General features: G+C 50.0%; 2 protein-coding genes across 2 annotated transcripts; one reads left to right on the plus strand and one right to left on the minus strand.

Moving 5' to 3' along the window:
* The first annotated feature begins 3,290 nt into the window (after positions 1 to 3,290).
* On the plus strand, positions 3,291 to 6,046 carry LOC123167114 (GDSL esterase/lipase At5g45910). The gene is made up of 3 exons (XM_044584947.1): positions 3,291 to 3,916; positions 4,154 to 4,576; positions 5,483 to 6,046. Exons 1-3 carry the CDS (start codon positions 3,448 to 3,450, stop codon positions 5,695 to 5,697), a joined length of 1,107 nt encoding a protein of 368 aa, XP_044440882.1. The 5' UTR covers positions 3,291 to 3,447; the 3' UTR covers positions 5,698 to 6,046.
* Positions 6,047 to 6,853: 807 nt separating this feature from the next.
* LOC123167115 (probable beta-1,3-galactosyltransferase 14) lies at positions 6,854 to 13,019 on the minus strand. The gene is made up of 7 exons (XM_044584948.1): positions 12,419 to 13,019; positions 11,552 to 11,704; positions 11,396 to 11,478; positions 11,184 to 11,283; positions 8,449 to 8,562; positions 7,493 to 7,635; positions 6,854 to 7,324 (listed from the first exon to the last, which is right to left on the minus strand). Exons 1-7 carry the CDS (start codon positions 12,820 to 12,822, stop codon positions 7,230 to 7,232), a joined length of 1,092 nt encoding a protein of 363 aa, XP_044440883.1. The 5' UTR covers positions 12,823 to 13,019; the 3' UTR covers positions 6,854 to 7,229.
* Between the last annotated feature and the right edge of the window lie 1,431 nt (positions 13,020 to 14,450).

The following is a 14,450-nucleotide window of genomic DNA, read 5'->3' on the forward strand; positions in this document are numbered from 1 at the left end:
CGGCGTCGCATTGTTCTCTTGCTCTGTCCACCGCCAGTCCGTCGCCGACGACCGCCGCCTCCGCGTCTCCGGAAACAAGTGGACACACATTCCATTCCATTTCATCATCACCAGCGCAAGCAAACGGATAATCTTGCGCCAATTATTCGCCGGGCCGAAGAAAACGTGAGCCAGAGAGCGGAGACACCGGTCAAACTTAGCTTGCATCGACGAGAGGCATGCACACGCAACACACACACATATCATCCAGCCATGCATGTTTAGGAGTGCCGGGCCCCTCACGTACTTAGAACTAGCTTTTCTCTTTTGGTAAAAAAGATCAACGTCTTGGTACCTCGAGCCTCGTAATCAACCTAGCCAAGCCACCACGCCACGCCCATGACAGGGAGCAAAAGCGGGGCGAAAAGAGGCGCCCAAGTTTCAAAAGGGAACCCGGCACGGATCCTTCCGGGCACGGGACTCGTCGCGGCCACGTACGTCAATTGGCACGACTTTTTCTCAGCCAAAATGCTTAGATTTTGGTAATCATCCCGGCTAAGCAAGCTTGGTCTCGCGCCTTCTCTGGGTGGCTTTGCATGCCCACGGGAAAGCGCGGCACATCATCGTCACATGGAAAATCGCCGGAAAAGCGTGGCCAGGTCGCGTCGCCTCGCCTCGCCTGGGCGCGCGCAAAGGAGAGTAGAAAGAGAAAAGGATGCACGTACCCAGACCAGACCAGCTCATGGCGGCTACGCTAAAGCTCCCCTCCTCTTGCCTGGCTAGCTAGGGCGATCGGTAGCCACCGAGATCCACATGGCCGCAAATTATTATTATTATTTTGAGGGGATGAACGCAAATTATTGTAAGTTGCTTGTGAATGGCCAACTCGTCGTACCAGTAAATATATAATGCGTGTCAGCCGCCGTCATCAGCAACACCAATAAGGCTGGCCATAGCGGGGGATAATATAAGTGGTAACATGCACTTGGGACTAGCGCTTATGTGGCACATAATTAAAGAAGAGAGACTGTTAGAGTAACATAGGTAGATACCGTATCATCTTAAATGCTATGCTACTTTGTGTCATGCATGGCAATAAATATGATTCATCTATGATACTAGTTTATGATACTATGCACTATGGAGGTAGTATCATACACTAGTATCATACGCATGTTACTAGCATATGATACTCCCCACTATGAGTAGCCTAAGGCCAACTGCAACGCGCGGCCGCATTTGGTCCGTCTGTGTCCTTTAGGTCCAAACGGACAGATGGTGCGGCTCAACGCGCGAGAGCAAACCCAAAAAACACATCAGTCTCATGTCCGCTTTAACCCAAACCGAACGTATATTTGGGCTCGATCTGTGTCTGGACGGACGTCCACGCGCCAGACTTGTCGTCTGTCACCCGGCTCGCATGTATGCCGTGCAACTGTTTCCCGCCGGCCCCATTTAATCCGCACAGGTGGACGGGCCCGCACGTCAGCCGCTCTCGGCCGCGTCCTTTTTTATAGCCAAGCCATGGATCAGCCAGTTCACTTTCGAGCCGCGTCCGCACTCTTCCACTGCCTTCCCTGCCCCTTCCCGCCCCGACAAGCAAAACCGGGGATGTGGAAGTGGATCCCCGGCAAGAAGGGAAAGCACGACGATGAAGCGAGGTCGTTCTCCGCGTCGCCGAGGGAGCGGCGCCGTGAACTCCACCTCGCCACCGCCTTATCCATTTCCCCTCCGGCGGCCCCGCCAGGCTTTACGTCCGTATGTGAAGGTGGAGATATGCCAACGGTACTAGGAGACCGGCGCCCCGCTTCCGTGGTCCGAAGCGCACCTACCCAATGGGTGGCATATGAGCCTGGATCGGGTGCCCATTCCCGCCGTCCTCTTGGAGATCAGCTGCCGGCGTGAACGTATCCCACGCCACCTCCTCGCCGACCACAGGTACAACGTCGACTCGCCGTTGTGGGACACATGGTTTCAGGACGAGCACGACATGCGTCGGCAAACTCTTGTGTGAACCGCGTGCGCGGGCTGAAGCCGATGCCCTTCCCCCCTTTGTCCCCGCCAACACCACCTCCCACCATGACCGCCGAAGAGGAGGAGCGGGTGGTGAGGAGGGTGATGGAGGACTCCAAAAGGGAGTATGTGCGCATGGAGCAGGAGCAGTGGGACGGCCTGGAGGAGATGATGGCACTGCCGACCGTCGGGGACATCTACATCCCCAAGCTCGAGGTGAAGGAGGAGGTGGTCGAGGAGCCTACCGCCCGGCGTGGAACCCGGCCTTGGTGGGGCAGCGGTGGTTGTGGACAACCACGGTGCCATGCAGCCCGCCCTCACTGCTCGCAGTGTCGCCGGGCTCATGGTCACCAGCCCCGCCAGCCCAGCCGTGGTCACCAGCCCCACCCCACCCTGCATTGGCAGTCACAGGCGCCGCCCCGCCCCAGCTTGGCAACCATCGGAGGGCGCGCTAGCCCACCTTTGGCAGCCACCGCCTACGTCGACCTCACCATGGACGACGATGAAGAGGACGCGGCAATTGAAGACGGCCACGACAACGGCGGCCATGACTTTTGTGGACTTTTTAAGTTTACTGTAATATATATCATTTTAATTATTTTGCAATGCCCTTTTTGTTTAAATTTAAGTCCCAGCCAGACAAATCTTTTAAAATGTGGCGGCTGGTTGGACGTGCTGACGGGCGGACGATCGCAAATGGACACGAGTGTCCATTTTGCCAACACAAACCAACAAAACGGACGTCCGTTGGCGGCCACGTTTTGGAGTGGCCTAAATTGGGGCCATTTTCGGTTGAATGGTGCTCACATTTTCGGTTGATTTTGTTCGGTGGGAGGAGATGTTCACCTCAACTACGAGTTGCCTCTGGTGTACTTCGTCAATCTCAATATGCTATGCCGGCTCAGTCTCTTGGAGGTGTTCATATGAATAGAGTTTGTGTGTGTGTTTCCATAAGGATGAGTGGATACTTGTGTACGTGAGCGACTTCAATTATACTGTGTTAAAAAAACAAAAACAAAAACAAAAAACTCCTACCTTTCCAAAAAAGAAAAACAAGAAACTCCCTCACTCACACTAGACTGACTGGCGTCCGGCGACACAAGTCCAACAGCAGCGTTGATTGCCATTGCCATTGCCATTGCCATGTACCGGACCGGCGGCACGTAAAGCGAATCCCCTGCAACTTGCTGCATGCACTCCTCCACACGCCTGGCCTATCTACCTGTATATGCGCGTCGACCATGGCCCAGCCTCTGCCACGGCCACGGGCCTATAAAAAGCGCTGCCCCTCGCCGCCCGTTCCATCCATTCAAAGCGCTCTGCTCTCTGCCCCGCCCGCCGGCTCATCTCCGCGCGCAGAGGCAGCGTCGCAGCGAGCACACACCACCTTCGATCCCTCCTCCTCCTCCTCCTCCTCCTGCTTCTTCTCTCGCGTACACGGCTGCGCGTGTGACGATGGCGAGGACGTCGTCGTCGCCGACGGCGACGAGGCTGCCGCTGCTGCTTGTGCTGCTGTCGTCGCTGGCCTTGCAGGCGGCGGCGCAGAAGTACAATGCGGTGTACAGCTTCGGCGACTCGATCACGGACACGGGGAACCTGTGCACCAACGGGCGGCCCTCGGCGATCACCTTCACGCAGCCGCCCTACGGGGAGACCTACTTCGGGAGCCCCACCTGCCGCTGCTCCGACGGCCGCGTCATCGTCGACTTCCTCAGCACCAAGTACGGCCTCCCCTTCCTGCCCCCCTCCAAGTCCACCTCCGCCGACTTCAAAAAGGGCGCCAACATGGCCATCACCGGCGCCACCGCCATGGACGCCCCCTTCTTCCGCTCCCTCGGCCTCTCCGACAAGATCTGGAACAACGGGCCCATCAGCTTCCAGCTCCAGTGGTTCCAGACCATCACCTCCTCCGTCTGCGGCAGCAGTGAGTCCTCCCCTCCCATCACGCTTTTCTTTTCTTTCTTCACTTCCTTCAAAGCCCAGCCCACCATGTCTGCATGCTCTGCTCCTCCCTTAATGCACGAGCAGCAGCATGATTTCCTGCTCCATCCAGCTGTCGCCACTGCCACTGCCATGCCGCTGCCGCCATTGATAGGAGCTTTACTGCTTTTCATGGGGCCTGGCGAATTGATTCCATGGACCCTAACCATGTTTGCTGCAGGCTGCAAGAGCTACCTGGCGAACTCGCTCTTCATCTTCGGGGAGTTCGGGGGGAACGACTACAACGCGATGCTGTTCGGCAACTACAACACGGACCAGGCGAGCACGTACGCGCCGCAGATCGTGGACACCATCGGCGCCGGCGTGGAGAAGCTGGTCGCGATGGGGGCCGTGGACGTGGTGGTGCCGGGGGTGCTCCCCATCGGCTGCTTCCCCATCTACCTCACCATCTACGGCACCTCCAGCGCCGCCGACTACGACGCCCTCGGCTGCCTCAAGAAGTTCAACGACCTCTCCACGTACCACAACAGCCTGCTGCAGGCCAAGGTGTCCGCCCTCCAGGCCAAGTACAAGTCGGCGCGCATCATGTACGCCGACTTCTACGCCGGGGTCTACGACATGGTCCGGAGCCCCAGCAAATACGGTACGCGCATACCTTCATACGTACATGATTTCATGCACACGTACTACTCCTTACGGACGCACGGGCTGGAGTTTGGCGTCTAGTCGACTAGCAGCACCGTTGCGGGCTAGAATTCAAACTCGCCGTGACTGCGCTGGACCCCGTCCTCCGTCGGCGCAGAGCGTTCTCGTTTTTGGACGCGCCCGTCCTGCTCTGTCCTGGCAGTGCGGCAGTGGCAGTACTAGCAGTGCAGCACGGGGCAAGCATGGTGCCGTGATTAATGTAGGATTATTCGGCGTTTAAAGGCTCGTGCACTATCGAGCAGTGAGTTTTGCAGTGCTGCACTGGTGCACCACTAGTCCTGCACTGCTGGCCGGTAGCGTGGTCACCACATGCCTGTCCGTAGGGATTTCCTGCCGTTGCCCCGCTCTGGCTCGCGCCGGCGCCGGCCGTGGGAACGCGGGCGTGTCCACTGTCCAGTCCAGTCCTGTCCTGCACGCGGTCGATCGCCGGTGAATAGAAAACGAGGTGGCGGGCCGACACGGGCGCGCTCGCGCTCGTGACGGGCGTCCCGTACGGGGATCCGGAGCGAGTAACGACATCCCGTCACGGGGAAAATAATGGGGTTTGGTGGGCGCTGCTCCTCCTAACCGGCGCTACTTGCAGAAGCAGACAGCCGGTGCTCTGTTTCCCCAACCGAACACATGCATGCCGCCCCGCCGGTGGGTGGCTAACGCCGGGACATACGCCACTGCTCCAGCACGTTGCCGATCGGCAAACTATCCCTCGGAATCTTCGTACTACACAGGACGTCACGGATGGATGCTGGATGCGGAGCAAGAAACCAAAACGATGAACCAACTAACGTAACACTGTGGGGTGATATGATCTGATCTTGCTCGTGTGTGGATGTGGATGTGGATGCAGGGTTCAGCTCGGTGTTTGAGGCGTGCTGCGGGTCGGGGGGAGGCAAGTACAACTACGCCAACAGCGCGCGGTGCGGCATGTCCGGCGCCTCCGCCTGCGCCAGCCCGGCGTCCCACCTCAGCTGGGACGGCATCCACCTCACCGAGGCCGCCTACAAGCAGATCACCGACGGCTGGCTCAACGGCGCCTTCTGCCACCCAGGCATCACCCACTAGCCAGTCACTCCCACTGGTCGATCAATCAGCTTATGCATCGTCGTCCATGGATCCATCATTAATCAATCAATCGATTATATTATTATTATTATTATTATTATTTGTTCGGTCGGGTTAATTATAAGGAAACGTTTGTGGGGACTGGCTAAGGCCGGGTTCCCGGTCTGATCTGGGTGCGTGTGTGGTGATGAAGGAAGGGGAAAGAATGACGGCAACTGTCGTGGAATAGTAGTGCATCTGTTGCTGTGAACCTGTAATAATCTGATAATTGTTTTGTTCCATTCCATGGGAAAAAGAAGTGGTACAGTTGAGTGAAAACGAAAGAAATAAACACGATATAATAATGGAAGGAAGGAACTTTCTGGCGTGGCAGCGAGGGGCTTGGATCTTTTCGCCTGGCGCACGGGGTCATGTGTGGTCGGAGCTTTTCGGTAAAGACACTGCACAAATCTCGCCTCCGATGCTCATCCTGTCCGGGACGGGACTACAGAGTACAGACTAGTCTGGTAGAACTAGCCACTGTGGTCGCTCGTCGTCGGGGCATTGCCCGTGACGACGACGGACAAACCGGGGGCAGCGAAAGCGGCCAGGAGAGGCTGCTAACAGTGAAGAACAACAGCTCGATGATTGATCGACAGTGCTGTTTCATCTCCGTGAAACGTAGTGGTAGTAGTCACGGTGAAAATCCTTTTGGATGATCTAAGAGAGATGGACAGATGAAACTTGCTAGATTCGTTCGTTAGGCGGGCGGGATAAGCAGCCCATTCGGACAGCGACTGCTGATGTGGCCGGTCGCTTTGACGGCCGAATCTCAGCTACCCACGTCGAATCAGCTTGAATACAAGGGAGGAATTCAATGCCTTTCGCAAGTGGCTGACGACGCGAGCGAAAGCGGACTGAGCTTTTCTTCCCAGCTGGAGTCCGTGGACTTGCCAGGCCCAAAGACAGCTACTCTACTGCAAGACCCATCATCATCCTTGCGAGTAGGAGGATCATTCCCATTCAATGCTACCACCAACATCTCTACCTCTCTAGTTGGCGACACGGCGATGGACAGCATACCGGTGTCGGGAACTCGAGGATGGCATCTCAGCGAAAAGATCCAATCGAGCAGTCCATATCTTTTAAGAATGAGCTGATTTGCACCATCTCCGCGGAAAGCAAAATGCACGGTGCGCTGCTTACTTAATTTGTACTGTACCACGGCATTCCCCTTCTTCTATACAACAAAACTCTTGTCACGACGACGCCTCCGATGGTAACAGTAATACTACAATTTTGTGGTTAAAAAGCAGGCAAGAATGTGCTGCAGCTGCGCTTGCTGTGGCGCCTGAATCGCACGCAGCTGTAGGGTTCCCCGTCAGTGTGCTTGCAAAACGGCAATGATTGTACTACCTGGTGATGGGATCGAATCGAATCAGATGTGTAGGCACTCCAAGAATCTATTGGGTCAACCGACCGTTTGTGTCATCATGGCATGCCGCCTGGTCCAATGTCCATGCATGCAGGGCTCCCTGTGTCCTGACGAAGCTTCACTCGTCATCGGTTTCAGCGGCCTCCGTTGGACCACCCGTGCACTCTTTCCGCTGGTGAAGCTCCAGCATCTTTACCTCCGGGTGGCATAGCCCTGGATGAGTGCAGATAGAAACCCGTTAGCATTTATGAATGCGTGTTCTAGTAATAAAGTCAATAGCCCTGGGGCAGATAAAATGTGACTGACAGATCCATATTTCATCAAGCGCTTCTGCTCTGGTAAAGTCGGCTGAAGATAGACTGGACTAGTTAAGGAAATGACCTGAGCATTTTGGAATGTCCCAGACAGCAATTGAGGATGCTGTGCACTCAGGTTCGCAGAGAGCATGGGTGTTCTCGTGGTTGACGTTCATAGCAAGCATCCAGGATCCAATAGTAACATCCTCGTTGTTGAACATCCGGAAACTGGACAAATATAGGTAAGAATATGTTAGACAAACAGATATATGGTCCAGTTTGTGGTTTGACAATTATGCAAATTTGATGCTGTTCCTATGTGAGAATCCGGTTCACAATATTTTGTAAAGTTTCCGAGTTAGAAACTGTCAATTTCCTTGATTCGACTATAACCTACTATAGGCTTAAGGATTATTAACCTCAACATAACAATTGCGACTCTTTCCTGTGGCTCTAACTAGACCAGACACAGGAAAAGGAAGTTCACCTAGCCACATCACTTACTAATACATGAAAGAGACATGACCACACTCCCTATCCATCTCTGGTATAACTTTCACGCTTTGGCATATGCTTTCAGCATGAGGGAATCTGGCCATAACTAACATATCTCAAAATATTCCAGCCTGTAGGAGGAATGTTCCCTGTCAAGACTTGTTTTCAATTTCAAACTGACACTAGGGACTGAAAAAATGTTTTAAGCTCGTTGCCAAGCAGTCAATTTCAAACGGACACCAGGGGAGTGAAAAAATGTTTTAAGCCCGTTGCCAAGCAGTAGGGCATTTTGCTGGCACTTCATGACTATATATTAGCATGACTACTTGGTAGTTGGTGCTAGGGGCGAATTGCACCACACCATCGGAAAGATAATTCAAGTTGTGAAGTGCCATTCATGTGTCACTAACATGTGGCCCCAGGGCACTTTTTAGGTATACATCTTTCTGTGGTACCAAGTTAAAAAAAATCTTGGTACTAGTTGGCATGCTAAGACCCAAAAAATAATATTTACTGGTACAGTTTGGCGAGTTTTAGAATACTTACCTGTTGTTTCTCAGAGCAACTAAGCTTGCCACCACATCAGCTGATAAAGCATAAATAGGCCCATATGCATGAAGGAAGTATTCTGATCCAAGTAGGAAGGACTGTGGCTCATACCTGCGTTCATCAAAAGAGAACAATCAAAACAATAAGCAGGCAGCGACAAGTGCTACACAGTATAATTGCCCAGGTGAGCGTTCGCAAATACAAAAAAACATATGGTATGAATTGCGCTCTTGTTCCCTCAACTTGTACACCGTATGTTTTATGTACCCCTAAACTTGCAGTTGCATTTCTCAGGTTCTTAACCAGTTAACCACACAATTTTTCTCTAAGTTCGCACTGTTTTTCTTAGACAGCCCCCCCCCCCCCCCCACCCCCACCGGATCCAGTTATTAAATGGAAACACATCTACACAGGCAGGTTCAAACAGTAACAAATCCAGGAACATACAAACCATAAGGCTGAATACAAGAAGAACGGATGAACTCGACTACAAATTGTTAACCAGCAGCTTTGCGCTTTCGGCCTTTTATCCTGACTCACTACCCCTATGGTCACATTGTCAGAGCAATATTTTAATCCTGCGGGAATGTTTTTGGATCCCATGCAGCCGGTCCTTTTGTCCAGATATAATCCAACTGTTGTAAATTTAGGCAGAACCATAACTACACATTTTGCATCACATTTGTTCTTATTCTAAACCATGAGCAAAGGGATTCACCAAGTACATAATTTTCAAAAACTGCATCGACGTTTGCTTCATTATTCTAAACCCTGAGCAAAGGGGTTCACCAAGTACTGGTATGTCGTATTGTGTTTGATATATCAGTGATACCAAACACATATGGCCTTAAGCTACTTTAGTACTACTACCACTTTTCAAACGTGTGTTAGCAGTAGAGAAAACTGTTTTACTTCAGGTATCACAAATAAATTGCAAGGTTCAAATTCTAACTGATAGAACCGTTAATATTCAGTGAAATAACAGATTGAGTTACAAAAGTGTTGATCCAAGTGATACAAATAAAGTTCAGAGATAGGATCATATCAAATTGCAAGGTCACCCACGTTTCACCAAATGATTCAACCATGTTTTGGCAAATTACTCACCAAATAGAAGTTCAGAGATAGGATCATATCAAGTGATACCTAACTAACACAAATATCAATTGGCTCCAACAAATGTTTCACCCATGTTTTGGCAATTTACTCATATCACAGCATGTAGCTAGCTAATATCGGTTGAGCTTACATCAAGTCATCAAATAAGCTATAGTTTCACTCCTTAACTACAGATATGAGCGGCAGAAAGTTATCTTTGCACTATGCATTCACCTTTTGACCATACTTGCACAAAATTCACTATCGTGAACGATAGAACTCCTAGTCAGCATAATAATATATCCAATTATCCACACATAACCAACTTTCTCCCGGCCATTACATACATGTCCATGCTAGTAGTACATACCCTATTCACTGAGAACAACAAGCTGCTTAATATTCCTAAAATGATCGAGAGGAGATCATTATCAAACTTTCCCAACATCACTTAGACCTCCTACAACTGATTAGGCAATAAGGTTTGTACTCACAGATTGTTATTAAGCTTTATTTTCCGAAATTACTTAGGCCTCCTACAGCTGAAGCTAAAACTTGAAGAAGCATTGCCATTCAGTTGCATTATTTATTTATTTTTACAAATTGCCATTTCTAATTTTTTTACTACTAACTTACTTACACTGGAACATTATCTTATAGTTGATCCAGACATTTAAAAATATATAAGCAATCAAAGTTAGATATATTTAACCAGAAAAGATACAGAAGAGACGAGTACATTGGATCAGAGGGAGCAGAACTTGACAAAATAAAGGTAGAGAACATGAAAATTCTCTAAGCCAAACCAACTCTGAACAGATTTTGTATCCAGAAGCATTAACCTATTCTAAACAGTCCAGTACCTCATTCCATGCTAACCATTGCATTCCCTTCCAATACTCGAGCACAATTGTTGGCTCTAAAAGAAACATATCTCAGGAAGCTCAGAACTTAACTATGAAAAAAATGCAGATATGAAAGTACTAGACCCAATCCAAAACAGTCAGCGCTAAACATAGAAAAACAAATTTAGGCCCTTACAGCAAATATTGCCTACTAGACCAATCCAAGTGAGCCCCACTACTTCTTTATATCCTATGATATGAAAGTACTAGATCCAATCCAAAACAGTTATCAGCGCTGAACATGGGAAAAAAATAGGCCCTTATGGCAAATGTTGCCCACTAGACCAATCCATGTGAGCTCCACTGCTTCCATATCTCCTATGATAGGTGAAACAAGGATCACTGACGGCATCACTCCTTGCCCACCAGACAATGCCAACCATTTTGGTTTCAGATAACTATTACGAATCTTAACACAAATACTTGTGAGACCATAAGACTACAGTTTTGATGCACTACTGTTATGCCGTAGAAAAAAAATCACTTTTGGTTCAGGTTTTGCAATATTAGCTACTCCCTCCGTCCGGAAATACTTGTCGGAGAAATGGATAAAAATGGACGTATCTAGAATTAAAATACATCTAGAGACATCCATTCCTCCAACAAGTATTTCCGAACGGAGGGAGTACTTTCCATATATTTAGCATGTAACAGCATGTATTGCTTCTTAGAGTTAGACATCCTTCACAAGGAAAAGTGTTAGGTAAAAAATGAAAAGAAGAAACTAACCATTTCAATTTGGGATCAGTAAAAACAGGTCCCTTCTTCATGCATCCAATGTATGTTTGTGTATGTGTACGTTCCTTGGCCAAGAGCAAGGAGAGTCTATCTGCAGGTTAGAAATTGATGATGAAAGTGCCAACCTTACAAAAAGAAAATTGTGTATGTTGGTCAAAGCCACTAAGAGCATATATCTTGGATGTTGTCAGTTTCTTGCTCACCTGGTCTCAAGTAAATGTCATCATCAGCTTTAACATAGAAATCAGAATCGAACAACGCATAGGCAGCCTTAAAGAATGCTAACCTAAAACATAAGATCAAATCAGTTCCCATATGAAGAGATAACATAATGATATGATACTAGCTATACTGTTTACGTTTTGTATGGAAGCCTGCTATACTCCTCCTCGAGATCTAAAAGCACAAAATCATCATATTCTTCAACCTCTCTTTCAAGAGCTGCCATCTTAGACTTGTCATTGCTTTTGCCGATCACGAATCTGAATGCCAGACCAGTAGCTTCCTCCAACCTGCATTAAAGTGGACATGATGAGAATTGCAAGAGCACTTAAGCGACATCATCACTGGATAGAAACCAAAATAAAAAATAGTTGTGACAATCATCAAGCAACAGAACTTGGGCACGTTTACCACTAGAACTCTAGAAGCAAATGTACAAATTCCCTGTACAGAACAATAGATTGTCCAACTTCATGCATCATTCTTCGAACTCAGGAAAGAAACTAATTAATCACTATTTATCAGTAGTAGTGAGAAGAGTGCAGCAATTCAAAAGGATCAATACGTTCTTCTAGATTGATTCCGCTAAAATCATGAGTATATCGCAAACTCGCAGGAGTTATGTCTAAGAGAACCACCAATGCCTAAGAATTAGCAAGTCTGATGCCACAGCAGATAACTCACAATCAAACTCAAGGAGCAAACATAGAAACAAATGAATCCAATATCCATATGATCGACAGGGTGAACTTTCCATATGAATGAATGAATGAGCTAGCTATCGATCTTAAAATTCAAGTGACCAGCAATGACTTATGTTACTGACTGAGAATTATAATAGCCACAGGATGATTTGAATACGCCGCAGTCAAAATCTAGATCACAGAAATGGACAAACGGAATGTTAGGCAACCGAACCAGATCAACAGTTCAGCACTAAAGCTAGATCTCGAGCAACACAAGCGAACATGAACCAGGAAGCTGTGGTACCAGCGACAACTAACCGAAGGAGACCCTGCCGATCGGAGGGGAGCCACGTCCGCCTGAGCGCGCGGCGGCGGCCGACGGAGCCGAACCCGGTGAAGATCCCGACGAAGGCCATGACCTTGTGCCTGCCGCGCGATCCGGTGGCGAGGCCCGCCGGGAGGTCGGTGGCGCCGCCCGCGGCATCCCCGGGGCGCCGGTCCCAGGCGACGGAGACGGAGAGCGGGTGCGAGGAGTCCGGGCAGCGGCCCCGCGGGGCCTCGGCGGGCGCCCGGGAGAGGGAGACCGCGGCGGCGAGGAACCCGGCGAGGCCGAAGAGGAGGCAGGCCGCGGAGACGGCCGGCGAGGAGAGGAGGCGGCGGAGCGAGGAGCGGCGGGAGGCTGCGGCGGCCGAGGAGGAGAACACCTTGGGCGAGCTGGGCATGGCTGCGGCGGCGCCGCGCGCGCTGCCGCGGATTTGGCGGGCGGGATGGGGGGCGACGCCGCGTGCTGCGGCCGGTGCCGAGGCGGCGGCGGCGTCAGATCGGAGCAGGTAGAGTGGTGGCGGAGCGGGTAGGGGCGCGACAGTGTGACGGCCTCGGCCGTTTTGCTTTGTGTTGGTGTAGTGTGACTGACTGGAATGTGTGCTGGGCTGGGCTTGGTCTAGAAGTCTAAACTTTTTTTTAGGAGCAATTTAGAGACATAAAACGAAATCACATTGCGTAAAAAAATTTAAACAAAATCACTAGTTAAGGGAAACCATTTCGAAAGCTTTGTGGTAAATTCATGTTTGACCTAAGATCAAGGTCTTCTGGTGGAGGGTGCTCAAAGGTTTTCTCGCTGTGGAGGTCGAGTTATTATGAAGACATGTTAGCGAGGAGTCACATTGTCCGTTATGCGGGCATAGCAATGAGACGATTTTTCATGCGCTTATGAAATGTGGTCATGGATTGCAGTTTCTTTGGCGTAAACCTTCCTCAGCTGCACCCATTAGTTTGGGCCAAAAGATCTGCTAGATCCCACGTTCATCAACAGAGACACTGCCGCCGTTGCAGTTTATGTGAATCTGTGATGTCGGCAGTCTGGAACAACCAGAATAAATACATTCACAAAGAGATGGTATATCAACTGAAGTGGTCGATGGAGGTGATAGGAGCTTATAAGAGTGTTTGACATCCCATCGAGTTCCCATGCTATGCCACCAGCGAGAGCTAGATGGCGACCACCGGGGGATGGATGTGTAAAATAAATACAGATGGTGTTGTTGATGCAAAAGGGTGTGCGAGCGCTAGTACGGTTGCTCGAGATTGTATGGGTATAATGTATAATCCTATCAGGCAGGTGCATGAGATATCCAGGAGTTGCTGATCCATTTGTCATAGAAGCATTAGCATGTAGAGATGCACTTCTCTTTGCAGTCGAGCATGGCTGGATAACGATTACTATTGAGATAGATTGCAAAGCACCGGTGGAAGACTAGAAGCAAGGACTTGATCGGTTCATTAGAGGACACATCATCAGAGAGATGCGTACTAATCTATCATCTTTTCAGGGATGCGAACTACGGTTCGCTGGGAGGGTTGCAAATGAGGTTGCTCATATATGTGCAAGACGTGCTCTTTCAGTAGAGATGAATTCTATATTTGATGTAATCCTTGACTCGTAGTGCACTCAGCCATTGAAGTGCCAAAATCATCTTTGCCATCAACACCCCTCTTAAGGTTTTTATCGTCGCCATCCATATCATCATCCGAGGGCTCCCCGGCCCCTCCCTCTACAAGATCGCTATGATAAAAAGAATCATTATCATCAGGCCGACCAGCTCAGTCTGAACGACCACCCCGTCTCCCAGAACCACCACGACCCGGCCATTGGAGGCCGACCAGTCCTCATGCTCCACCTCGCGCGAAGATTCTTAAAAGCAAGCACCGAGGGGGAATATAAGCCATCACCATGCTCTTTGTACACATGACCAAACATGCGACGGACCACACACCAATCCAGTAGTCCTCTCATACTTTACAACGACTAACTCGATGCGGTGAACGTAGAATAGGGATTTTGCGCTGCAAG

This window comes from Triticum aestivum, chromosome 7D, assembly GCF_018294505.1.
Source record: "Triticum aestivum cultivar Chinese Spring chromosome 7D, IWGSC CS RefSeq v2.1, whole genome shotgun sequence".
NCBI classification, from domain to species: Eukaryota; Viridiplantae; Streptophyta; class Magnoliopsida; order Poales; family Poaceae; genus Triticum; species Triticum aestivum.

What these genes read in the sequence shown, in the direction of transcription:
- LOC123167114 (XM_044584947.1), top strand. Translation starts at nt 3,448, where the DNA reads ATGGCGAGGACGTCGTCGTCGCCGACGGCGACGAGGCTGCCGCTGCTG. An exon ending in CTCCTCCGTCTGCGGCAGCA is followed by an intron (nt 3,917 to 4,153) that starts GTGAGTCCTCCC and finishes TGTTTGCTGCAG; the next exon opens with GCTGCAAGAGCTACCTGGCG. An exon ending in CCGGAGCCCCAGCAAATACG is followed by an intron (nt 4,577 to 5,482) that starts GTACGCGCATAC and finishes ATGTGGATGCAG; the next exon opens with GGTTCAGCTCGGTGTTTGAG.
- LOC123167115 (XM_044584948.1), bottom strand. Translation starts at nt 12,822, where the DNA reads ATGCCCAGCTCGCCCAAGGTGTTCTCCTCCTCGGCCGCCGCAGCCTCC. An exon ending in GATCGGCAGGGTCTCCTTCG is followed by an intron (nt 11,705 to 12,418) that starts GTTAGTTGTCGC and finishes ACTTTAATGCAG; the next exon opens with GTTGGAGGAAGCTACTGGTC. An exon ending in GGACATTCCAAAATGCTCAG is followed by an intron (nt 7,325 to 7,492) that starts GTCATTTCCTTA and finishes GCACTCATCCAG; the next exon opens with GGCTATGCCACCCGGAGGTA.